The sequence below is a fragment of the Ixodes scapularis genome, unplaced genomic scaffold (assembly GCF_016920785.2).
Source record: "Ixodes scapularis isolate PalLabHiFi unplaced genomic scaffold, ASM1692078v2 PGA_scaffold5__190_contigs__length_132052651, whole genome shotgun sequence".
NCBI classification, from domain to species: Eukaryota; Metazoa; Arthropoda; class Arachnida; order Ixodida; family Ixodidae; genus Ixodes; species Ixodes scapularis.
Genome location: NW_024609880.1, coordinates 61,738,887 through 61,766,216, shown reverse-complemented (window position 1 = coordinate 61,766,216; position 27,330 = coordinate 61,738,887). Strand labels below are relative to the sequence as shown.

The window sequence follows — 27,330 nt, the reverse complement described above, 5'->3', positions numbered from 1 at the left end:
GTGTTCCAAAACTCGAATCGCCTCATCGTGGCGTAATGCCACGTTATGCATTGTGGGAATAAGCGCGCAGCAAACTTCATAATGCAACGCGCGCTGTGACGGGTTTACGGATGCAGTCTATTTCTTTTGGATTAAAACAGAAAGCAGATCTACGTTACATCGCGCGAGGAAATCGCGTCGTATATTGTTCGTGTGCACGCACACATGCTCATGATTGTAAAACAACTGGGAGCAAACAAATGTAACTGACAGCTTAAGAAACGGACGGCAGGTCGGCTCCCAGGCACCTTATTATTTCTTGCCACAGCCAAAAGGGATCGCGCCATTAATTCATAAGGACGCGCCCAAGAACGAATCAAGAAGGCGTGAACATAATCAGCCACGCCTTGAAATTCTTATGCAGCCCGAGTCGTATACAAGACTGATTCGCCGTTCGCCCGTTTATCATTTCGGTCAATTTCTATCTGAAATAGCAGTGCGACAAGTCTCACCCGCAGAAAAACGGTATACTGCCGGCATCGCGGCAGGAACAACTCGCATCTGACGGCGACTAATCGTATTTTGAGCCATTTATGGAGTTCCGACTTTGACGGTGCGCGGAATGTATCGCAGACGCTCTTATAGACATTCATTTGGACGCTTCCGGAAAATTACCGAAATCCTTGTGGAGAATTTTGCATTTTACGGCGCATGAAATCGCGAGTGCAATGTATAACTGCTGCGCTTAGTTTCGCTCGAACCTTTCGCTGGTCCGCGCTTATCGTCTTCGCTTAACTAAACGAATACAAAGCAAGGCTACCATGAACTTTGTTTCCTAAGCTAAACTTCGCAGGCTAAGCTTCGCAAGCTTCGTAAAAAGGTTCTTGCAAGTTCCGTAAGCTGAGTTAACGAAATGCGCGCGAGAAACCTTTTCTTCTATTCCTCCATTTCTTTCTTTACTAGTATTTTCACCGGCAATGCCGGGTAGGCCGGTAGGGACAAAAGGCATTGCTGCCTGAAGGTGTCCCTACCCCCCATGCAGTTCAAGGCAAAGCAACAGGTATGCTTTCCCCATGTTTTACGTCGTTGATGCGCTAATTAATCGAGAAGACAAGAGAGGGATGGCACGTATTTTTGAAACACCCGATATACGGTATCGCCTCAACCAAGGGGCACCCGATGACCTTCATGAAAACAAAAACGCGCAAGCACTAATTCTGGTATCGCGTCGCAACCGACCCACCCCGCGCATCCGCTATCGCAGCACGCGTCGGACGCTCCCAAATCCCCGAAAAGCCGGCTTCGACGCAGAAATCGCCGTTTTATCGCGGGTTCCCCATGGAGCGTCGAGACGAGCGAACGCGATCAGCGCGGGCAAACAAGAGCCACCGCAAAAACCGAAAACGCTAAAACCCACCACCGCGGAGGCGGGCGGTGGCGTCTCCGGTGCGTTTTAGAGAGCCTGTATCTAAGAGAAGGAGCAACTTAAACTGCGGAGAGCGTTTGCGGTAGACCAATCCGGAAATACGCAACGCCTCTCACCGTCTTGTAGGCCCACTACGGCAATCCCAATGTACGCCGCGTGGAGGAGCACCCGTGAATACAAGAAGGGGCGATTCATACGCGGAGACCGAGTCGTCTGCTTCTGGCGCAGGAGTTGCGGTGACGTCAAAATGACGCCGAGCCCTGATTGGCTTAGGTACACCTCAATGCTTTTCTCCAAGAAAAGCCCGTGCGTCTGCTTTCCCGCACAGTACTCGGAGAGCCAATCACAGCGACTTACGGAGGCAGCTCAGCGAATGACGATGCCGAAACATATTTAGACCAAAAAACGCAGTCCGAGTTGTGACATTAAGCAATGCAAGCGTGACGTTTTGCATTGCTTAATGTCACAACACAGATAGCGTTTTTTTTTTTGTCTAAACATATGTTTCTGCATCGTCATTCGCTGAACTGCCTCCGTAAGTTGCGGTGATTGGCTCTCCGAGTGCTGTGCAAAATAGTAGACCCACGGCTTCTTTTTTTAGATTCTAAATGTTTTAAAATTTATTTAAATTTTTGTTCTTCCAACCAGCCCATGCGAGCTTGTTGTTCTGACATCATGCCAGTCTTGTCACTGTGTGAGAAGCAGACGAACTTGCCTTCCGCATTGGTTTAGCGTCGGGATATTTCAAAACGTAAAGAAAGCAGAACGCTCAAAACGTTAGGGCGCGAACAAGCTGGTGATGGTTTAACATTGTAGACACAACCCCGAGACTGGGGGGAAAGAAGAACAACACAACACAAAGGCTTTGTGTTGTGTTGTCCTTCTTTTCCCCCCAGTCTCGGGGTTTTGTCTACAGAGTGCTCCGTTTTCGTTGTGTTCCGAACTCGCGGTGATAAGAAAGAAGGAATCGGGCCAGTTTCAGGAGCGTGTGAGTCGGCCCCTGTGTTCATCGCGGAACGGTCCCACAATTTACCGCAACGCGAGGAGCGATCTGGGATTGACGGAAGGCTTTGAAGGATTTTTCGGAAAGGTACATTGACTGGCGGACGCCTCCTCCTCGGCAGATTGGTCGCGAGTGCGCTTCCGTTGCCTTCATCGAGGGACGAGAAGGAACGCGGGGGCGTAGAGCCAGAGACACCTTCAGAGCGTTTGGGTCTCCTGCTCGCAGCTCGTCCTGCGAACGCGGTCCGTAAGCCACGCGACGACGATCGAGCAGTTTGAAACACTCCGAGGTCGAGGCACACTCGCGTGTTTTCCCGCAGCAGCCCCGGCCAGTCGCCGCACTCGGGTCTCCCCACGGACATCCCTAATTCGACGCCACGCGATACCGGAGAAGGAAGGAAGGGAAAACGCGTTCGGGCTGGCGCGAACGCTTCTCCATCGCCAGCACCGCAGCACTCCTCCGCCGCTCGCTTAGCCTCGAGTGGCCACTTGTCCACGTCAGCGACGGAAACGCAAGAGGCGGAACCATTTGCTCTGTGGCGGCCCACGTCGCGTTACAACACAAACAAGAGTCCTCCTGATGCTTTCGCGGTCCCCGGGAAACGAAGAGTTGCGACGGACAGCGCAGAGAAGGTATATAGGTTGACTCCGCCAAGAAGAAGAAGGTCCACGAGTCTGTCCAGGCTGTCGTGTTGATTCAGGAAGGAGACCGCTCTTTTTTTCTTTTTCCTTTTCTTCTGGTCGTCTCCTTCTACTCCTGTTGGTCCACCTAGACTCCGGTTCAACTTAGGATGGACCGCAGAGGAGGCCACGACGAGTCATCGAAGCCAATACAATACTGTGTCAGCGTCTCGTGTCCTTCAGGAGGGACGCATTGACGCGCGAGTCGTGTAGTCACGTGATGAGAATAGACAGCGCTGGATTGGCTGCGTTGACTCGCAGCGTCCGGTACAGTCCACCGTAAGGTGACACGGTGCATAGTTCCGACCGCAAGCATGGTTGGGAATGGTGTCCCCTCACTTGGGCAGAGCCGCTGTTGACAAAGCGGACGGCATATTGCTTCTTCTTCCTCTTCTTGGTTCGACGACGTCCTTAGTTTCTTGGTGGCTCTCTCTCTCTCTCTCTCGTGGTCCATTCGGTTTGCTATTGCCCTAACGCGGAGGGTTCTGTGACCGCCACAGCAATTACGATCTGATGAACTCGGCGGCTCTTTTCGGCTGTCCCCTTAATGTCTATCTCGTTTGTTTGTGTTTTTCGCTGTGTTTTTTTCTTTGCGAGGGTGATGTGGAGGGATACCCGATTGGAAGGGATCCATCGGTTAGCGTGTTTATGTTCCTGCGAGTGTGTGGGTGTATGCGCGTTTTCATATGGCCGTGTGGATGGCGTGCAGGCACCGCAGGCTGGAGTGTTTTGGGTCGTTTGGTTGTGTGTGTTGGTCATTTTCCCGTGCACACACTAGGCATGAAGAAGGGTGAAGGAAGACCGTTCGAGTGTGCTCGCGTTAACTGAGTCGGTGGCCTTGGCATATCGCTGAACGCTGCGTTCAGACTAGTGTGGCGACGGTCATCCCAAGTTACTATTTCGTGGCATATATTTTAAGATTATAAAAGGGTAACTCCAGAATTTAAAAAAATGAATAGTGCCTTTTTTTTGGAAAAGTGAGTAGTTTAGCATCATTTTTCGATCTTGCTATTGAAACTGCAAAACTAATTCGAAGAAACTTATCTAGCTGATGGTGTCGGCGCACCGCGACTAGGCACACCTCAAACGAGAGCTCGCGCTCTAGAACCTGTCAATCCTGGGTTTCACTCCCTCCCCCTACCCTTCCCCGCCACTGGCCAATGGCCATTTCGATCTGAATGAGCATCGTTCAGGGGTGGGATCGTGTGCCCCTATCGCGATGAAGCTCCGCAAGTTAGCTTTTGTACTGGCCTGGCTAAGCTGCTGTCTCAGACCGACCTCAGATAGTCTAAACATTAATAGTATAATATGCTTTTTCCTCAGAATCGTTCTTAGATGCTGAAGGTTCCGCTTAATTGTTTGCTTCGTCACCTCTAGGTCGCCGTGATGCCATGGTTTTGAAGCGCGCCTGATCGTGCGCATACGGTACCGAGTATTAACATTTCATGTTTGACACTGGGCACTCGGATAGCCACACCCAGGCTCGTAAATTGTTCTGCTACATCAAAACACCGTAAGATCAATTTAAAAAAAATATACAAAAGCACGTCAAAAGAGGTGGCAAGGCACCGACCAAGACTGGGAGCTCTAGACTGGGTACGCTCCGTCATGCTGAATAGCGAAGAGAAGAAATAAACATCGTGACAGACCCTGGTCCAATGTTACCTTTTTTAGAGCAAACATGTCCTAAAATTTTAGCTTTGCATGGCGGATCTAAACTCATAACGTAAATGCGACATCATGCATTGGCCTTCTATCCACATAATGACTGCGGTGCCACACCTTTTTTTCTCATCACACGCCGCCATCGTATCATCAGCCTCGACTTATACAGGATACGGTCAACAATACGCGCAAAAAGCAATAAGAGCTACGGGTTGCTCTTCGGTACTTTCAACAGCGACGTTGAATTGCTGAGCATCCAAGTTGAGACACGTGGTGTCGCCTTCGATCGCTCTTATATACTCTGTCTTCGTCATCCTCGTCGTTTGATCAAATTTCGCGTAAAAGTTGCGTATTTCATCGGGTGTCTATCATTATTTCACCATCACCAGCTCAATTATTCAACATCCCCCCAAGAAGCCACGCTTCAGAGCAGCGGCACTTGAGTCAGATTTGAATGGATGGATGGACACTAATGGCTGTACCCTTTATAACAGTCGGTAGTTTGCGCCACCTAGCGTACTCTCGCTACTTCAAATCATTGTTGCCAGTGTCTGAAGCTTGATCTGAAATCGCGGGAAACGCTTTTCCGTCCTTCATGATTGTTGAAGTTGTCCACGACAGAGCAAAGCGATATATATAGCCTGAGTCTCCTGGCACCGTATCTAAAACTCACGAAGTCCCAGTTTCGAATCGTAATGGTCCCCTAAAGACCCCGTTCAAAAAGATCATCATCATCATCGGCGTCATCAAGTAGCTGCTATAGAGCAATATTCCGAGTCCGCCATTTTTCGATCCCGTACTCTGAGCATGCGTTGAACACGAGGCCCGCGTCGGCGTTCGGTGTGTAATTGGCTCAGCTCGCATTGAGATCGGATGCTGCGTAATCGTTCGGTGAGGTTTCGGATCCAATCACACACTTTGTTTGCAAGAATGGATAGGTGGATGTTAATGGCTATACCCTTTGTAACGGACGGTAGCTTGCGCCACCTAGCCGGGAACATCGCGAATGCGGTATTAACCCCATCAAAACCCCATTAAGCAACATTGGCGGTCTCCAAAACATGACGATCGCCAATGTTGCCTGATGGAGTTTTGAAAAGGGGTTCATTGAGCTGCGCCCTCTCCGCACAATGCACGAAAACGGCGCCGCCCGCGAGACAATCGTGAAATGGAGTGCCTGTACTCTGAGCGTGCTTATCTATAGTGGCTCTAGATCCTTCAATTTAGGTCTTTGGTTTCTCTCTTATTGGTGATTTTATGAGGAGTTTTTGTTTGTTTGTTTGTTTGTTTTCGCTGTTGTTTTGTTTGTAGTAATACCTTAGCGCACAGGTCTGACGAGTATACCGGGCGTACGGTTCTGCAACAAAGTTGTTGTTTTTGCTGTAGTTGTTTCCGGGAGTTCCCGCTTTCGTCAGGGCCTCGTTATTGCAACTTCCGCTCCTCCTCCGTGGGGACGATGATGAGGCCACACTGTCTGCCTCGTTGCGAAGTAAGTAGTGTGGGGAAGACTTTCTCGGCGAGCGCGCTTGGTTCTCTCGCCTCGGGGCTTGCGCGTTTGCGCTCTGTTAGGCGGCACCCGGGGGACAACGCGCGGCGAGGTATTCCTGGTGGAGTTTCTATCCCGTCTAAAGATGAGCTAGATTAAAGTTTAAGAAAGAAATCTGTCTCGGCGAAGTTTTCTCCTTCGTCATTCGCGTTGGGTTAGGTTTTTTTTTTGTATTTATTCCTTGTCAACGCTTAAAGCAATCGAAGAGAAACAAAAAATGACCCTGGCTGCTCTTTATTGTCCGTGCAAGGTTCTCTATCAAGAACCTTGGGAGGTACCGTTACAAATATATTACTCGTACTACATACACCCTTCAGGCCAATCTCAGTAAGTTTAGCGCAAGAAACATTAAAATTGACAGCATATGTTAAATTCGGTGATTTTTGTTTTTTGTTACTTGTAATTTTGTAAGATGATATTTTTACACGTGCTCTTGTGCGGCTGTATGTGTGAGGCTTAGGGCCAGTTAAGTTGTTTCTGACAGGTTTTTCTCCTGGTATCCACCAGCATTTATTTTGATGTAAATTAAAAAGAAGTAAAATTAATTGTAATATTATCGTCTTAGAGAATTTTCAGACGTACGGATCATATTTTAGGCTATTATGTGCCCGTAATCTGAGGCTGCGTTCTGCGCGAGCTATTCTCCTCGGCAGTCCTTCATTCTAGGCTGGCTCAGGCAAGGTTATTTTGTCATTTTTGTTTTGAGCACGTAGAACAGATATTTACACCTACCTCGCTCTTGCTGCAATGGGTTTAGAGCTATACATTTTTATTAGAAGTTCATCAAAGGTAGCCCCTACGGTTTTCTGCTCGACCCGGAGTGTTTGTTGAACAGTATAGGGTGGACGCTTTCGATTCTTCAAATATTTTTCTAGGGATAGTTGTTAAATAAAAAACTATAGTCTCTTTTCCGCAATATATCCTATTTAACAGATAATGAAAAGCCAAGTGTAAAAGTTCTTACTAACTTAATATGTTCGCTACGTAAACATAATTTCAATATTTTATACAAAATGACTACGATCTTAATGAACATTAGCAGTAAACTACCGGTATGAAAAAAAAAAAACAAAAAAAAAAACGGGCGAGTATCTTTATGTATAGCGCGAGTACAAGAGTATCACAATTTGTAGTTGCAATACTTTTTGCGTGTCTACATATTACGGTTAGCTCCCACCTAATTTGAGCTAACAGTTCAGCGTAATTTCATAAAAGATCGCGTCGGCATTATTCACCCTCAACAAACACCTAAAACTGACGCTATCGGATTTACTCCGATAGACCAAGGCACAACTAACTATAATCACTAACGTGGTTGACTATGTTAACCTTTCTTGCTTCATCTTTCGTTTTTCGGCGTTTTTATCGACCAATGTGGCAAACTCAGTACCTGCGGAGCGACAATAAAATACCCGGGACTCGGTACACACCCTGTACTTCGTAAGCTCTCGATGACACTATAGTAACACTGCAAACTTCATGACCCTTTACACAAACGGAAATATTTCTCCGTTCCCCATCCAACCCTACCCCAATGTCATGGGGGTCCACTCCTCCGATTTGCATTTTAAACATTAAGATACACTCCGCATCTTTTTCTATTCGAGTCACACCGAGAAAGAGTCTATCGCATTTGCGATCACTCATAGTCGGCAGTGCGTTCCTCCCTATTGAATTGCACGTAGCTTCCATTTTCGCTCGGACCCAGAAAGGGCGTTAGACACCTACTCTGCCCTCTTTTGTAGCGCAGCCATTCTATGGAGATCATAAAGTTTGCACTAAAATGATTTAGCGCTACTTCGCGGCCCGTCATTTCCTTCGTCTTGGGTTTCTTCCAACCACGTGCAGGCCGCTATCGCTGAACGAAAAACAGAATTTAGTGTTAAACTGGAGCTGAGATTTGTCACACTGGCGTGGAGCTCCGTCCTGGCCCTTTTCTAAACACAGGCAGACGTGGTTTGCGTCGAGCAAAGTGTTTTGGAAACGACGATATAGGACTCCTCAAGAAAAAGAGCGCACCGTTCATCGTTTTTTCTTTTTCGGGGGCTATTTCTCGCGAAATGCGCGTCGTATATTCACTGGAACGTTTTCTGCACCTTTGGGAGAAAATAAGTGTCGAGTAAATGACTGCTTTCCGAAACGTGACTGTGGATGTTGTTGCTTTAGAAAAGAGCTCGCTCTCCCTTTCTATGGGAGGTAATGCATCAGACGTCGGAATCGCTCAGAAATTGAGTTTAGATGGTGTACCGCATTCGCTATGTTCCCGGATTTGGGAATGGGCAGTGCATGTTTTGGAGTAAAGGTTGGTTGATATTATATTACCGTACACGCGACCTGGTTCCCAAAACGTTTCATATCTGAAAACGGCAATTTATTTAGTGTGTTGAAAGCGTGTAATTAAGATAACATTGTCGCTGATTAATATCATGGAACAAATGGAGGCCGTACCGCCAAAATGAAGGTCCAGAATTGAATGCTCACGTCGTAGGATTTCGAGGTTTGGATAATTAAAATAAATGAAAATAAGTGTGAAGTTCTGCTACTGTATCTCGACATCGTGTGCAACGGCATCAAAGGCAGAGACGCTGAAATTTAATTCCGCAAAAATACTTCGTTTGTAGAAGCACTCCCACCAACAGAATATATTTAACAGTGAAATGCTTGTAACTCTATTATTGCGGCATATGAGAATCCTGACATTTGTTTTGTTCAAGTAACGTTTTAGGTGCGCAACCGTTTTGTGTTTCTCGCTTGGAAGAGAACAATTATTTGTACTTTCGGTCGAAAAAAGCAGAATTGTGTACGTGTTATAACTCGTTTCCTGTGGCTCAACCTATTAGTGATTCGATCAAAGATCGTGGTCTTCTTTTCCACCTTTAAGTATTCGTCACCAGGCGCAGTGAATTCGTAATGCTGTGACGCAACACGCTTTCTTTTCCCAAAGTGTTTTTTTTTCATTCACTCGGTGCCGCCTCCAGTGCTGCCCGTACGCCAAATTATGTCGCTTTCTCCGAAATGTAAGTTCAAACTTCCTGTGCCAATTTTATACCCTGAGAACTCGCAGTCATCAATATTTGCGGAAGCTACTTTCCTTTCTATGTTTTTTTTTCCCTTTCTTTCTTTTTTGTTAATCTTTCAATTGGCACGTAGAACCGCAGAAGCTTCCTGATTTTCAAGATAACACTCTCGCAATAAAGAATATAAGGTTACGCAAATCTCGGAAAAGCCAAGGTGCAGGCTGTTCAGTCATTCCCTTTTGCGCGGCCCCATTCGAAACTGCGTCGTGACCGACCACGTTCCCACATGGAAGATTTATCATATTTTCGTTGCACCACACTTTCGCCGGTCGCGTATCTACGCCAGAACCACTTCCAGAACGGAACTTCAATCGCCCGCTGGTATGACAACCGAAACACAAAAACAATAAAGAGAAAAGAAAAGAAAATAAAGAGAAGACCACACTTAAAAAAGGAGCAAACCAAGTCAAACAACCAAAAGAAACCTCAATTCTGCCTCGGAACTCCCTCCCCCCTCTTAGTTCCCGTCGTCGCTCTTCGTGTTTTCCGGTGGCCCTGAGAGCGCACTTTGTTAAGAGTAATTCGTGGACATTAATATTAAAACATACTTCTGAAGGGGTTTCCTTCCGCTCCTCCGCCCTTCTTACTACTTTAATATTTTCCTATTTGTATTTTTTCTTTTCTTAGTTTTGTTTTTGTATGCTCTTCTCGTGTGTCAGCGCCACCGGCGTTTACCTTGCCTGTCATTCTTTGTCCGTCGTTCCAGCGGAAGTAACTCACATCACTTACAGATGCGAAACCGTTCTAGAGAGCAGTTAAAATATGCTTCGCAAACGCAGCTCCTTTCAGGATGGGTAGGGAAGGTGGCGCTCAATGTGTTCACCCGCGCGGCAGCCAGATTGTACACGTATGGGGTAGTTCCTGAAGCTAAGTGTAAGCTACGTTAGTTACATTCATAGGTACTGGTTTCTTTTTTTGCCTGTGATGCCCCAGGCAACACAACCATTAATGGCCACTTCCTGGCCTTTCATACGTTATCTTATGAGCTGGACGTAGTGTTAAAAATTGTCTGGATGAGACATGTCGCAAAATGCAACAAAGATGGAATAGCCCTTGATCGAAGATATTTATATTCCTTTTTATCGAGCAGCACTTGGAGCTGTCTTCGTGCCTACCAGGTTATTTGACTAATACGCAATTCCTATCCTATTGCAGCCCCTGCCCCTAGACTGCCACTTAGCCCCTCCCCCCCTCCCTTCTCCTTCCGCGCGGCGTAACGCCATTGGTCGCGCGAACTGTGACGGCAGACCAACAGCTCCTCTCCGTTTCTCCCCCCCCCCCCCCCTTCCCGCGTCCTTGCTAAGGTGCGGCTACACCAACATCATCAGCACGCAAAGTCCGTACAAGTTTCCCAATATAAAGATATCGCTTTAAAATGTCTGTGTGCCAAACTTTAAAAAATGCACTGCGAACAAAAAAAAAATTTCTACAAATTAACAAGAAATGCAAACAGTGACAGGAGAAGGAAAGAAACGTACAGTTCATATCTCCGGTGTGTGGCATTCAATTGGAAACAAACTAAAAGTGGATCATTCGCTACATTCGGTCGTTGAACAAATTTCCTTCTGCGAGCTGAGAAAGAAAGCAAATGGCTTTACAGAATTTCCAGATTCAGATACAACATGCACATCTCTTCGTTAGCTCTTCTTTGAAGGTGAGGGGTTTTTGATGCCTTTAATTTTTTATTTCCATTTGTTTTACATTCATAAGTTGCCTGTCCTCAGGGCCTCTGTAGAGTTCTCTGCGACGCATGTGTCAAGTACGGATGCGATGGCGTGGCTTTATCGAGCGCCTTTCCGTGTGCCAGGTGTCGCGCGAAGCAAATTTCGCATCACAGAGCAAAGCCCTTGCTCCCTCGTCCTTCTTGTCGCTGCACACACCACGGGAGACGGAATGCGATGTCTTGGTACTATTACCAGCGTCCAGCGTAATAGACGCTGGACGCTGGTACTATTACCAGCGTCCACTGGCATTCCCGAGAAACGTCTACTTGGTTTCGGTTTACGCGCTCCGTATAGTGAAGGTTCCGTGTGTTTGGGATTTACCTTTCTTCAGATTCGGGGGCGTTTTCTCCGGGTTCATTCCCCCCACAAAATCGCTGTTATTCGACGTCTATAACCGGTGTCAGGCAAAAAAATATATTTACGTTTATTGGGGTTTTGTAGATGAACATAAGGGGGTTGACGATGTGTGCAAAATCAAATTCATCCACACTTGGTCCTTGTTTTTCGCAAATTCCATGCTACCTCTCTCTGTTGACGATTGGAGTGCATTGCCCAACGACATCGTACTTGAAATTAACACCTCTAAGCTTTATGAACTTCTCAGTCTTTTTCTGCACCAAATGGAGGAGCTATAAAATTGTAGTTATTTGGCAACTTGTTATCGCAATTTAAAATTTGTACCATGTTTCTTCGTTTTGTTTTTCTTCTTCTTTTATTGTGATTTATTATTTTGTGTTTAAACGGTGTATTTTTACCCTCCCTTGTGTAATCCCTTACAAAAATTGTTATGCTTTTCTGTTGAAAAGCTGTTGAAAAAAGTCAATAGAGGATATAGAATGTCAACAGCTTTTCTGTTTACTTTCTTTTGAATATTGGCCCACTTTTCTAATGAAAGTCAAGAGACTTCCCGTGATGCTTTTCTGTTAAAAAGCTGTTGAAAAAAGTCATCCGAGGATATAAAATGTCAACAGCTTTTCATCTGACTTTCTCTAGCTTTTCGGTTGCCTTTCTTTTGAATATTGGCCCACCTTGTAATAAGAAAGTCAACAGACTTTCTGTCGCCTCCAAGATGCTTTTTCTGCAGCTTTTCAAAGATTAAAAAGAAAAAAAAAATTCTTCACAGCTTAGCTATTGAAGCTTACTGTGGCTTTCCACTCCTCCAAATTAGCTGCAGCAAAGTAAAGTTAAAAAAACACGAATTTTTTTTAATACTGTAAATGGTGTTCATGTGGTATTTAAAGTCACTACTACCAGACAACTACACATTAGGAACGAACACCACAAACACATTAGGAACAAACACAAAGCACTGAACACCTGACTTATTTTTCTTTATTTGCACTGAACACCTGAATCACAGACCCCTTGACTGACCCAGAGCCTTATATAGCCTACATATTGAAGGTAATCATTTGGCCGTTGACCCCCTCATCACTTATTAAGGTTCCAACTATTTGAACGTCTCCTCAAGAGTCTGTGAAAGGGAAAACAGTCTTTCGAAGTTCGTGGACGATATCTCTTACTAAAAAGCATTGGTACTACTAATAATAATTGGGCGCAGTCGCTAAAACAACATCCACAAAAACGGCTCTTTAAAGAAATATTAGGGCTTCTCTGCATAGCACCACTCAGGATGAAGCGAGTCAAGGCAGTTTCTCCACTTTCAAATAGTTATTCAATAGGGTCATTAAATCACTATGGTCACACAGTCAGAACGACAGGGCATGCCTTTCGAGCGCTTGGCCTCCACGACGGAAGGCCCACGCCTTCCGTCGTGCTTTGGCTGCACGCGCGCGCTCGAGATGCGCGAACGCCGAAGCGTTGTCAAGGGTAGTAGGCTCGCGCTGGAAGCGGGACAACTGAAGCTGCTTCCCGTTCTCACTTTGTCAGAGACTATTGAAAAACAGCAACTTTTGACATCTAGTCGAGGTGTACAATGTTAAGTAAAAAGTCAACAGAAAGTCTGTTGCTTTTCTGATGACACTGGCTACAGAGAGTCAACAAAAATTTTCAACGCGAAGTAAACAGAACGTCTGCAGTCATTTTGATGACACTGTCAACAGAAACTCAGCAGAAAAAAATCAACATAAAATTAATAGAAAGTCAACAGCTTTTCTTTTGACTCAGGCTGAAGAAAATCATCAGAAAAGTTTCAACACAGTCAACAAACTTTCTGTTGACCATGTCAACAGAAAGTCAGAGTCAAAAGGAAGTAATCAGAGTCAACAAGAAGTCAACACGTTTTCAATAAAAAGTCAAAAATCATTTTTATAGGGGATACCCGGACGCGGGTCCTCAAGGTAAATAAATGAAATGAAATAAAAAATAAGACACAGGCCTAAGCTTCAAAATCCTCCACGGAACGTTCTCGCGACCCCGTATACTAAGAGAACGCCCCGGTCCCGACAAGAGAATAAGGAACCCTAACAAGTATCCCTACGCATACATTTCAGCGTGGGCGGAGTTCCGGGTAAACACAAAATAAAGCTGCACTCAAGACCGCTTAGGCAATAGTTGGGTATCTGTTATCATAGAGTTATGGAAGTTCTCTATGCGTATGATGTGCTCCAGCACTACAGCTTCATGATACAAGCTGCGCCGCGTTGCGGTAATGTACAAACCACCCGAAATGCACATAAAACGATTGGCACACAACACACAACGAATGGTGATATCTTTTATGGTACTGGTGACGTCGTGATGCGCTGTGGTTTTGTTTTACCACCCCAATAGTGCGGAAACATGACTGGAGGCGGCGCACGCGTGCAAGAGGTGGCGACGCCGCCTGTTTAGCGATGGGCACCCATACTCCGATGCAATATATTTCTTTCTGCGTTTTATTTGACAAAAACGAGTCGGCAGTTTTATTTTATTTATTTATTTCGAAATACTGCAACCTTAAAGAAGGTAATTGGAGAAGGGGAAAAGAATACATAGATTGCATGCAATACAACACAAACAGATTTATAAAGTACGCACCCTTTAGGAAAACATTGCCAGGAGTTAAAAAGGTGTTACAAAACGACAGATATATACAATAACCTAGCGCACTTCTAATTTATTGTTTTCAAGTTCAAGTGTACGAGTAGTTCCATCAATGCTGTTAGAAGTATCGATAGCCTTTCGAAAATAATGAATATTTAAGTCTATAGATAGAATATATGTATACGGTACAATATTTAAAGGGTGGAAGCTACGAGTGTGTGATGTAATTTTCACGAATAACTAATTATTTTAAGGTTTCGAATTGTCAAGAACGTAAGGCCCGCATCGAAATTGCCGCATTGCCACGTACTGACAAAAACACTCGGTGCATGTTTGTACGCAAATCAAATAAACAGGCGGAACTGTCACGCCGGACCAAACTGACAAACAAAGCGCTCGCTATGCTCGGCAAAGCTGATTACTGATTTTATTATTACCCAGAACAATGGTGGACTCCACTTTAGAAAACTTCCGTCACAATCGAAGCACGCGACTGTATACAAACAATTCCGAAACGCCAAAAAAAGCGCAGAGAACATTTAAGCAAGTATAGATTTTCACACGCAGTGACTGCAAACTGCCGCAAATAAAAAAAAAAAATAAAAAAAGGCCGCTGCTGGGTGATTTTATATCCCCCAGCGGAAATAAACAGACGTGTCATCGCGAGCGAACAAAAAAGAGAACGCCCATACGACGTATACTTCCACGCGCAAAGTATAAAATGTGGCCTCGCAAACGTGAGTCGACAGCAGCGTTGCCGCCAGCCAGTCGAAGTAATCGACTTCAAATTCGAGTCGCTTTGTTTCGCGTCGAAAGCGGGGAAGAAGTAACGCCGCGCGAATCGACGGTCACAACGACATCGCGGGCACCAAAAAGAATTACGATCGAGTGCTGGGCTGCTACGTCCGAAACACTTTTGCCAGAGAGCTGGCAGGGTTGTACCAAGCACGCTCAGAGGCGCGAGTGAGTGGTCGTTTGGGCGTGTGGTTCGCTGGGCTGGGCAAGACGGGAAACGCACGAAGGAAGGGGGCGGAGGTTCGGCTTCGTTCTCGCCCATCGTGCTAGCAGCAACACTCCACAACTATGCTCTGTTTCCCTTTTACGATGGACTGCGGAAAACGCTACGAGACATTGAAGTAAATCCAATGCCGTGAGCTTGTCACGTGACCGCTAAAAAAGGGCGCAGGAATTCGCGGGACATCACGTGAAAGGCGTTCACAGCACTGGATTGAATGGGTCGTAGACTCCATTGCGGTTCATCGTAGGGCGAAGCGGAGTGTGCCGGCCGGAGAAACGCGAGCGAACTCGCGAGCTCCGACGCGACGACTTTATTTACAACGCGTATCGGCACACGGCCACGACGACGCCAACATGACTTCTCGCCGGCGCGGGCGTGCATACGAGATGACGGGGAGGACGTACGTATACCCCACGCGATGGTCCCGGCCTGAATCGTAAACGCAGAAACTATAAACCACAAAAGACAAAGCAAACCGACGCACAAAAACTCAAACAACAACGTATATACCCCCCCAAAAAAAAAAAATACCAGCGATAACCAACAAGGTGTGTGCGTCCATTAACCATGCTTCCCTTTTAATGGCACTCGATCGTTTTTGTTGGCTTTGTTTCTTCGTGGTGCGTTCATTTTTCTTTTGCTGTTTGTGCGTGTGGGTGTGTGGGTGAAGTTTGTGGAAGGGACAGGAGGGGGAGCAGGGCAGGTGGTTGAATGGCGCGTGGGGCGACTGCTTTTATTTGCGCGAGCGGCAGCACCTCGATAGGGAGGGAGGAAGCGCTCTTAGTTAGCGCGTAATGACCCTCCAAAACATTGTGTACCCTTCGTTGCTTGTGACCTGCGTCCCCGATGCGCCAGTGTATGTGTATCCATTAAAGCCCATCATTCTCTCTAGGCAAAACGTGCCGACCTCCCCCCTCCCTGCCACCTTTTTTTTTTCTTTTGTTTTACGCGTTATTGGTCGGTTTTGTAGCTATTACCACGGACGTTACTTCAATGTTTGCTATACTATGCATGCGCATATTGCCTCGCGTTTTCTGCTTACTGGCCCGGGAATGTGCTTTTTCTGGCTCACCTTTTGCGTAATTGTGATTCATGTGAGCGTGTACGCGATGAGGCTAGGAGTGTCGTACGGGGATCTAGCTGGAAGGGCATCGAGTTAAGCATAAAATTCGTAACGGTGTGGTAGCAACCATGGGTCGGTATATATATATTTTTTTTTTCTTTTTATCGGTTTCTGTTGCCGTTGTCCTCAAACCTGATTACGAGCTCTTTGTGGGCGTGCCCTGTTTCTTCGTTTGCTCTGTCTGGATTTGTTTGCTCACAGTCGTTTTATTGACTTTCCTTTTGTTATTTTGTAAACTGGGGTTACCTGGTGAGAAGATAACGCTCTGACTCATCGCTGGAAACTCGGGATTAGCTGAGAACCGTCCACAATACCTGAACGCTCAGTGATGCGATTGACTTTGCGAATGCTCTGTCGGAAAGTCTAGAAACTCACAGTCTAAGAAACGGAGGGTGTAGCGAGCCTCCGAGCGTCTTAATAACGTTCCGAAGCTTATAACACTGTGATATTTGCCGATAAAAACAAACGAATTACCAAGCAACAAGCCGGCTTTTGATAGGCCCCGCCGTGCGTTTATTAATCTTTCACTCACAGTCAATGCACGAGTATTCTTCTATAGGGTTTATGAATACAGATACACAGGCGAGAGTGCGGAATATATACGGAGATATATATATATATTTAAATTGGAGAGTCTCAACTCACCAAAGGCGAAAGAGACAAAGGTGTAAGAACGCATTCAAAAACAGTGCTCACACTCTAGAGGCACTTGGGGGAGCCAATCGCTCAAATTTTTGGAGGAAGCTCGGCATAACGAAGGGACCGATGATATTTTAAAGCTTAAACCTAAAACAAACTGTCTGCTCTGTGGCACTGAGCACATTTCACTGTGCTCAGTACCAGTGGCGTCACTAAAGTAAACGGCACCCGGGGTGGTGGACCGCCGCGACACCCCTCTGCACCCCCTTCCTCTACTCTATATCGTGGCCCGCCGCGAGACCCCCCCCCCCCCCCCCCCCGTCCTTTTTACTGCCCAACTGCACCGCCCTGAGCGCTACACCCAGAACGGTCCGCAGTCCCTCCCACTCTGCCCCCCGCCCCTCCCCCCGCCTCTCTTGTGACGCCTTCTGCCCAGTGTCGAAGCGCAGACCGTTTCTTGGAATCTATACTTCGTTTGTGCTCAAGTCGCTTACGCAGCCGACGCAACGAGATGATGGAATTAATCAGACAGCGTCAAAAGCGCACCATCATGTTTCTCTACGTGTTCTACCGTCACTGAACCAGTCGTAAACAGAAAAGGCCCAGTGACTTGCGCTTTTGACGCTCCTTCATTGGTCCCATTTGCTCGTAGCGTCGGCTGCGTCTGGACTTAAGCTGTAGCGAAGTATCGTCAAGTCATCAGCCCCGTCGTTCGCCGATCGCCCTCCGTAGACGGCAGCGATTGGCTCCCCTTGTGGGAGGGTTTAAAGTGCGGAGTGTACAGAGCGAGACAGACAAATGTGTAAGAGCGCAAACGAGGAAAAAGGGCAGCGTTCTTGCTTTCCCGTGGATTGGTCCTGACGTCCACAGGCAAAGAAGGCGGATCGCGTTTGCCCACGCATCCGACTCTCAGGTCCGAAATCACGATTAGCCGAACGCCCCGTGACGATTGATGAACTCGCCTCGGGGCCCTACTGTCGTCCAATTAGCCGTCGAGCACGCCTCCTGTTTACATGGGGACGCCTTCCCCCCATCCCCTTTCTCGTCGGTCGTAATCCGCCTCCTCCTCGCCCAATGTAAATGGTCGCATCGGGTGTGCGGTGTTACCGCGGCTCGGACGCAACCCCCGCTTTCATAACCGAGGATGAGCCGGAGCGGCGTGTGCGGATCAGCTTCCTAATTACAATCCTTTGGGTAAACAAACGCCAACCGTGGACGGGGAAACTCGAGCGAAGGCGGCGAAGAGGCGACCAGAAAGAAATTGGTTTGCGGCAAACCGGCGGGCTCAGGTTTTTGTTTTTTGCTTCTTTTTTTTATTTATGATTCTACGAGAAAACCGTCACGAGGAACCGTCACGTAAGGAGCACCATGAAGGAGACCGTCACATCAATTTACCCGCTACATTTAGCGGGGAACCTGACGCCAAGTAGCCACGTCATGTCAACTCCCACGAGGCTGTTCTGCGAGGTGACACTTTGTGCTAAACAAATTCTGTGCTCGTCCCCGACTTTTGCCAGCATAATCGAGCTAGCAATTCTTTAACTTGCTCCGTTGTTTTATTTAAATCTTACTACCCTTCACTTGATCTTAAGACATACTAACACACTAGCGAGTTCTATCGGGTGGCTCTGGCGTACCTTATCTTCGCAGTTTCGTGATTCGTGCTCCAGCGTTTTGCTTCGGTTAATGCCGCTACCTGATTAGCTTCGAGCGATAACAAAGGGCTCTGCACTCGCTTCGCCCTGCGTTTTTGGCGTGGAGAAACCATACGACCGATAGCCATATATACGCACCCGTGCGACCCATTTCCCACATTGCGAAACGAAGGAACCACGTGACCCGTGATGTGCATTTTTCTCTCTGAAGTACGTACAGGTCAGTTTGATTTTTGGATATGATTTCTAGCGTCCTTTCTCAGTCATAATGCACAAAAATCACAATGTTTTCTTTTTTTAGTATTTAATATTTTCCCGATTAGCGATATCTTAATTAAGTACATGCGGCGCACAGCACCAACTATATTCTGCGTGCTTTATGGTATAATACTTGCGTACGGTAGATTCTGTTGAATCACTTAAAGGCCGGTTCAGACACTTGCGTTTTAGTGCGTTTGACTGCGTTGCGTCGAGTGCGGAAAGCTAGTTACCGGCACATCTGTGCTTCGTATGAAGCGTGGAATCCATTCCAAGGAATCATCTTGGCACGCGATATAAGCAGCAGGGATGTCCTGGTTTCTCGCTGCCGCAACGCACTCAAACGCAGTCAAAAGCAACTGTCTGAACCAGGCTTAAAAGCCGATTAACAGGCAGAGAAGAGAAGAGCTCTTCCTCAATTCCTCCTGTCTGTTGAGGAAAGAGAGACCTCCTCCTTTCTGCGGGAAGCAGCTCGGATACCCGCTTCTGTGGGGAGAGGACGAGAGAAGAGTGCGGGAGTGAAGGGAGAGAAGAAAACTGGGGACGGGTTTTCTGCCCGGCAGAAGGCGATTCTGTAGGATGGCCATTAAGATTTCAATTTACGCTGAAAAAAATACCGAATTTTCGTATACTTCTTCGTATCGGTCATTCGTATGGTATTTTGATATATAAATCGTACAGGTGCGTGTATCTTTTGGTGTTTTTTTTGTTTTTTTTTTCTTGTGGGCTGTCAGTTTTAACAGAGCCAAACTAGTCGAGAACTTTATGTGAAATGAGACAACTTATGCCTCGAATGTAGAGTGCCAGGCCCGGGTAGCGGAATGAATAAGCAGCGTACTGTATACACTTCTGCTTGAGCGAGAGGTCTTTTTTTTATATTAAATTGGATAGAAGTCAGAAGAACTGCAAAGACTTTAATTGAAAGATGTTTCGGGAAAAGACATTTCTTATTCAAATCTAGAAAAAAAAAACTCAGTTGTAGGAGAGGAGTCTCATTCAAAAGTGCTTGTTAAATACTCCTGTTACAACTTCCAGCGTCCTTGAAAGGAAGCAAACATTTTCTAACCTATCTGTGCTGTCAGACCTGAAAAAATCGACATACGCAGAGTACGCTACGAGGCTGATAAATTTCCGTGGTATCGTTTATTATGTACTGAAACTTATACCGGGACTTCCTTCCGTCCCATGATCACTTACGCCATCCAGTGACGTGAAGCGCCACCTATGAGAGAGCCACTCTGTGGCAGTGACACTGTATCCGAAAATGACGCCGTCGGGTCACGTGACCAATAGAGTTAGGTCGCGTGATCAACGACGCCACTGGTGACTTAACATTATGACGTCATTACTCACGTGACTTGATGACGTCATGTCAGTAGCGCTTACTAGTCTCGCCTTTTGCATCATAGGTTTATCTACAAGTTATCTACATTCTGCATTCAAGTATACCATATTTCAGTGACGCTTTTTTGCCGTTTTTGTTAACTCACATTTAAGACCCCATTTTTTGCAACTCAGTAACAAAAATCGCAATCGATTAGATTTTTTATTTATGTTTTTCTTTCCTTTTTTTTATAAATATATATTACGCGTAGTTGAAAAACATCGAAAAATTGGGTGGCCGCCTCTACAAGCATCGTGAACAAGACGTTTCCACAAACACGAGCGCAGTTACCAAACAGAAACAATGCCTGGCTTCTTTAACGAGCCTGCAAAATCTCCATTCTAGAAGTACGTTAAAAATAAGTAACCCTCGCGCCGGCGTTCATCGGGCGTACGTTGTTAATCTCTCCGTCTCCGCTTGTATAAACGCAGCAATCGACGTAATGCAGACGAGGACCATAAAAAAAAAAAAAAATTCTGCGAACATTTTACGGCCCTGGCAACGTGTATGGTGTATAGCACATCGGTGAAGCGCTGTATTATCGGCGCCATCGGGATTATTAGTGCCGTATCGTAATATTTTCATACTCCAACAGCCGCACCACGGAAAACCAAAGATGATAGTTCGCGTAAGAACCTCGAAATAAAAGAGCAATCTTAGTGACATAACACGTGCCTTTCAGAATATTTCTTTTTTTTTTTTTTTTTTTTGTGTATCGAGAACTTTTAAGGAAAGGAAACTTCCGTTAAGCAGCGGTCCCACCGCTAGTACATTATACAAACGACAATCTGCAGGCGACACTGTCTGGCGCATGTTTTTTTCTCGTGTGGCAGTTCTGTCACATTGGCCATAAAAAAAACTGCCTGCGGAAATACTATGCATTTCGCTTTCAAATAACAATGATTTGATTGGAACTCGGCACGTTGCCCGATCCACCCGTCGTGACTGTACAGAGGTTATGATGCTGACCCCGCGACCTCCTTCTCTCTCGGTGTGCGCAGCTCGCTCAGCTGGAGCTGGTCCGTCGTCCCGGCGATGGTCGAATGCTGGTGGCCACGCTGGTCGCCTGTGGCACCGTGCTGGCGCTCGTGGTGGCCGGGTCCGTGGCGTACCTGGTGCGACGCTCCAGCCTCCGCTCCAAGGAGAAGCTCCAGGGACTCGCCCAGCCGGACACCGAACCCAGCCAGGACTACCAGGTATACACTCGTACGCATGCTTCACTTCGACTGGCCTTCCTCGAGGGGAAGGAACTATTCACTCTAAGAAGCCCTGCGAGTGTCCTCTCTTTTATACAGAGGTAGCCCAATTACGGCGAGTAAGAGGAAAATCCCGGAGAACGAAAAAGCTCGGGATAACATTAGATCTGAGAAATGCGATGTGGGCAGGGACGGTGAGCAAGCGGAACGTCGTCCTCATCGTTCCTGTCCACGCGTAAATGTTTTGTACGTCTAATCGTGTTATAAGGGTCGCCATTTGCTGCGATACTTCTATCGTTTGCCGTGATTGGCTGTCTCCGTGCTCTGCAGGAAAGTGAGCTCACACTGTTTTTAGAGTGTGTGCGCAGGGCAAGTTTGTCCGCTTCTTACACAAGAGTTGCGATGATGTAAGAGGGTCAAGCACTTACTGGCTGAATAAAAAGAATTGTAGGTAGACCTCGAGACATGTAGCATTGAGGTCTATCTACTATCCTTTCAACCGAAACCAATCGGAGCTCGGCGTCGTTCTGACGTCACCGAAACTCCAGCGCAAGAAGCAGACGACTTGCTCTCCGAATAGTCACTGGCCGTTAAAAAGCCTCAGGGCGTGGCATAATATGTTTACGCGTCTTAATTTATGATAGCATCTGCTCTGTTCTTATCGGTTGATCTTATAGGGTATGCGGAGCGATAAGGTGCTCGAAGCCCGCTACGGCCTGCGTTTCTTAAAGCTGCAAAGGATCCTATTCTCGCGCCCTTTCAGCGCCGACGTCCTCTCATTAATAAAATGCATTGACAAAAAAAAACTGTCCAGAGCTTTGCGGGGAAGCCCTCACATTCAGAGTATTCTGAATGTGAGGGGAGAAATTCCGCACCGAAGAGACTCTTTTCATGAGTGCGCACAATCCTGCAGCTGCTGCGTCGACCATACGACGCTTCCATGCTTGTTGGGTGTGCACTTTGAGCATGCACTAAAGCAGGCTTTACGTCTGCGTTCGACACGTGCTCGAGTCGACACGACTGCTGCCTCAGCACTAGGCGTGGGCACGGATTCAATCGCACGTTTCGCTCAGGAAGCGATTCCCTAATTATATCTGCCACCAATGTTGCTCGATGAACTTTGCAAAGGGGTCTATTTTATGACAAAAGTGGCGTGACTTCGCCGCTCCAGAGCCCCTGCGCCGCTCAGTACGGATGCGCCATCCTGCGGACGTTATGGAAAACGTAAGCAAAAGCGATTGCATCCATCAGTCTCCCTCTACCCATCCCCGCTTGTCTTTCTCTCCTCAAGATTGCTGCCCCCATAAAGCGATCTCCGCCTAACGTGCCCAATGCGCCTGGGTGCGTTGAGCATATTGAGGGGAACATTGTACTTTTGTGGACAGAGCCTCTCCTTCAGCTGATGTTGCTTTCGCTCTCTCTTAGAAAGTTTTCGTGTGGACTTTTCGCAGAGCGTGCACGCTGCGAATTTCCACTTTCCTACGGGCGCATCCTCGATCCGTGCCGAAAGTGACGGCACGGGTAGATGCTGAGAGAGAGGAAGAAACGAAAGAACGCGGTATGGTCAGAACATTCGCTTGGGAGAATTGTGTTTCGGCGCCTCGCCGGAGCGGGGCGCCAGCCACGTGGCTCTCCTCTCATTCGTTGTCTGCCGGTCCCCCTTTTACATTTCGGCGGCCGCTTCTCTTGGCGATCTGCCCGGCTTTGTCAGTATATGTCATATAAAGCGCCTCGCGGTCCGGGATGCGTGTGGGGAGAGAAAGAAGAAGACGAGGGGTGGTGCAGGAGCGAGGGATAAATCCGACGGTGTCCTAGTTCCACTTGCCTTGGCTCTTCTTTACATAGCACTCGGTAACACGACATGGCGGCAGCGGTGGGATTCGGCAACCGGTAAATATCGTCTCCGAGGAAGCTAGAAGCACCACAGGAGAAGACGTAACAAGAACAGCGAAATCTTCCACCTGGCCGGCTCCATGAACGGGAACAGTGACGGCTCCGGCACTTCTACCTCCCAGGTGAGCAGCTCCCAAGCGAGCAGCGGTCCTTCTTTCTTCAACCCCTTCGCGGTCGAGCTCCTTGAAAAGTTGGATTTCAGTAATCCCCACGACTGGAAAAGATGGAGCACACGCTGGGAAAGATACCGGTTCATTTCCGGACTCCATCAACGGGACGCCGCGACACAGGTAAACACATTCCTGTACGCCAAGGGGAGAGAAGCGGAAGACGTTTTCACGTCACTTCATCTGTCAGAGGCAGAGCTAAATGACTACGGCGTAGTGAAGAGCAAGTTTGAACCCCACTTCATTCTGCGCGTAAACGTCATCTTTGAAAGAGCGAAATTTAACATGAGGAAGCAAGAACCACACGAGACAGTGGAGGCCTTCATCAGGACCTTACACAGTTTAGCGGACTCCTGCGACTATGGACAACTTCGTGAGGAGCTGGTCCGTGATCGCATCGTCGTAGGTCTCCAGCTCGACGCCAAGCTCACGCTTCAAAGTGCGACAGCGTCAGCACGATATTTCGAGACAGTGAAACGACAGCAAGCGGAGCTTCACAGCGATAAGACGGAGTCCAGAAAAAACGAAGAGCTCCGAAACAGATACCCAAAAGATAACGGCAAGAAAAAAGACACACGCGCTCGGGGGACATCTAATCGGCAAGGAGATTCTAACAGTGCGGCGTGGAAATGCCGATGGTGTGGCAGTTTGTGCAAACATGAAAAAACACAATGCGCCTCAAGAGCCAAGAAATGCAACGCTTGCAAGAAGGTAGGACACTTTGAGAGCGTATGCTTCTCCAAGCTTGCATCAGGGTCTCACAGGTCACAAGTGCACAAACCTGGTCTCAACAAAGTGTTCCTGGGTGCACTGGTACACGCAGATAGCGGAGATCCCTGGTATATCAAGGCGAAAGTCAACAACCAGGAGATCACATTCAAGGTGGACACTAAGGCGGACGTTACTTCCATTCCTCATACCGAGTACAAGGTCGGAGAGATGGCAAAGCTAGAGCCAGCCGGAGAAGATCTTCGGGGGGCAGGGTACTCGCCGTTGGCAACACTCGGGAAGTTCCAGGCGACGATAACTTGGAACGGCAAAACAACGAGAGAAACTGTCTGAGTACCGGAAAGACTCCGACATCCTTTACTCGGTCTCCCGGCGATTCAGGCTCTGCAAGTGCTGCCAAGCCTGAATGAAATCAAGGCTGACAACCATCTAGAGCATGATCGCGTACTTACCAAATACCCGTCTCTGTTTCAGGGACTGGGGAAGATGAAGGTACTTTATACGATCTCCTTTCACCCAGATGCGAATCCTTTCGCCATCACGTACCCACGACGAGTGCCCATCGCACTTCTGCCCAGTGTAGAGCTGGAATTGAAAAGAATGAAAGAGATGGACGTCATCGAGAAAGTGGAACATGCCACAGTCTGGTGCTCACCCATGGTGGTGGTTAAGAAGCAAGATGGAGCTCTCCGGATCTGTGTGGACTATACGCAGTTATACCAACAGATTGTACGGGAACGAATCATCATGCCGACGGTGGAGGAAAACATAGACAAACTCGCAGGAGCGACTGTCTTCAGCAAGCTGGATGCGAATGCAGGATATTGGCAGGCACCACTGGCTCCAGAGTCAAGAGAGCTGACGACATTTATTACACCAGTGGGACGGTTCCAGTTCAAGCGACTCCCGTTCGGGATAGCAACAGCGCCAGAATTCTTTCAGCGCGAAATGCTGCGGATCCTCGAAGGAATCCAGGGCCAAGTGTGGCACATGAACGACATTTTAATTTTTGGTCGAAACAAGCCTGAACATGACCGAAATCTTGAACTTACACTCCGCCGCCTCCTTGAAGCTGGGGTGACCTTACACACGAACGAGTGCGAGTTCGGCAAAAGCAGCATCGAGTTTCTAGGGCACATAATAGACAGAAAAGGTATTGCGCCTGACCCCAAGAAAACTGAAGCCATGGCCAAGATAGAAGCTCCCGCAAATTTGGTTGAGCTACGGTCATTCCTGGGGATGGTGAACCACCTCGGCAAGTTTCTACCGAACATAGCGGAGGAAACCAAGCCACTCCGAGATCTTCTGAAAGGAGATGCAAGTTGGGTCTGGAGGGAAGCCCAAGAAAAAGCATTTCAAAGGATCAAATGCTTGTTGGGTAAGACTCCAATCCTCACGTTCTACGACCCAAACTCGCACCGGACGCTATCAGCTGATGCTTCATCGTATGGACTTGGAGCGGTGCTACTCCAGGAGCATGAGGACGGCATCAGGCGTCCAGTAGCGTACGCTTCGAGAGCACTGACTCCGACGGAGCAGAAGTACGCGCAAGTCGAAAAAGAAGCATGGGCGATCGTTTGGGCTTGCGAACATTTCCGCACCTACTTGGTAGGTCAGGGGTTTCATGTCGAGACGGATCACAAGCCATTGGTACCGTTGTTGTCAACGAAACGTCTAGACGAGATGACGCCAAGATTACAGCGTTTGCGAATGCGCATTTTTGAATACGACTTTACGATATCACACGTCCCGGGCAAGCATGTGAACACAGCAGATGTGCTGTCCAGGAAACCTCTACAAATAATGGAACACCCGATATACTCTACGTAAGCGCTAGTCTAAGAATATGAAATGCTCACGGTCGACCTACCCCCGGCGTCTGTTTCATTTTTGGACAGATTGAGGTCCGAACTAAAGAAAGACCCATGCAGGGCAAGGGTAATGACGTACTGCGAAAAAGAGTGGCCCGCGAGAGAAACGCTTCATACGGATATGAAGGGGTTTGCTAGCCTTTCTGCAGAGCTGAGGACTACACAAGGCCTACTAATGCGCAATTATAGGCTTGTTATCCTACGGAGCCTCCAAAAAGAAGTACTAGAGCGACTTCAATGTGGACATCAGGGGGTCGTTCGGTGCAGAGCACGAGCAAGAGATTCTGCGTGGTGGCCCGTAATCAGCAAACAGATACAGGGCTACGTCAGCCGGTGTAAAATTTGCATTCAGCATCGACGACCACCCACAGAGCCTCTGCTTCAGACTCCTTTACCCGATCGCCCGTGGCGGGAACTCGGAACAGACATTTTCGTTCTCAGTGGAAAGAAGTACATAGTAGTCATCGACTACTACTCTAAGTTCATAGAGCTCAAAGAATTTTCACGAACAAACACAGAACACATAACAAAAATGTTCAGTCAGATATTCGCGAGACATAGATGCCCAGAAGTACTACACTCAGATAATGGCCCTCCGTTTCGATCGAACGACTTTCGGCGGTTTGCGAACGAATGGGGAGTCAAATTGGTGACTTCAAGCCCTCACTACTCTCAAAGTAATGAAGAGGCTGAGCAAGCTGTACAAACGGACAAAAATCTTCTGAGCAAATCACCCAATGTAGCACAGGCTCTTTTAGCCCACAGAACAACTCCAGGCCCAGACGGTCTCTCTCCAGCGGAACTCCTCATGGGGAGGAAGTTACGTTCAACTGTTCCAACTGCGCCAAATATACTGACGCCTCGGTGGCACCCCGTACGCAAGTATAGGCGACAGTACGGCAAACGAAAAACACGAGAAGCCTCGTACTACAATCAACGCCATCGTACAAGAGATCGCAGTACGATACCTCCTCACTCAGAGGTGTGGATACGCGCGGGCACAGCCATTATCTTCTTCAGCTCCAGCTTCTCAAGGAAGGATACACCGCCAGGCGGGAATGCCGCGGTCATACGTGGTAGAAACAAGTGAAGGCACAGTGAGACGCACAAGCCGTCATCTGCAGCCCGCGTTTTTGGAAGTGGACGACCAGACGGTCGAGCAACAGCAGCCCGCGACTTCGGATGTACACAACCGAACGGTCGGGCAACAAAGCACCGAAACTTCCGCAACTGTAACAAGGAGCGGCAGGCTATCACGCCCACCAGACCGCTACGGATAATAATGCTTCGAAGGGGGAAGGTGTCATATAAA

General features: G+C 47.5%; 1 protein-coding gene across 1 annotated transcript in view; it reads left to right on the top strand.

Annotated features, from left to right (window-relative positions):
* LOC8025016 (receptor-type tyrosine-protein phosphatase N2) overlaps positions 1-27,330 on the top strand; it is a 542,301-nt gene that overhangs the window by 382,878 nt on the left and 132,093 nt on the right. The window contains exon 14 of the mRNA XM_042294236.1: positions 21,164-21,358. Within this exon, the coding sequence (XP_042150170.1) occupies positions 21,164-21,358 (195 nt within the window). The remainder of the gene's footprint in view (positions 1-21,163; positions 21,359-27,330) is intronic.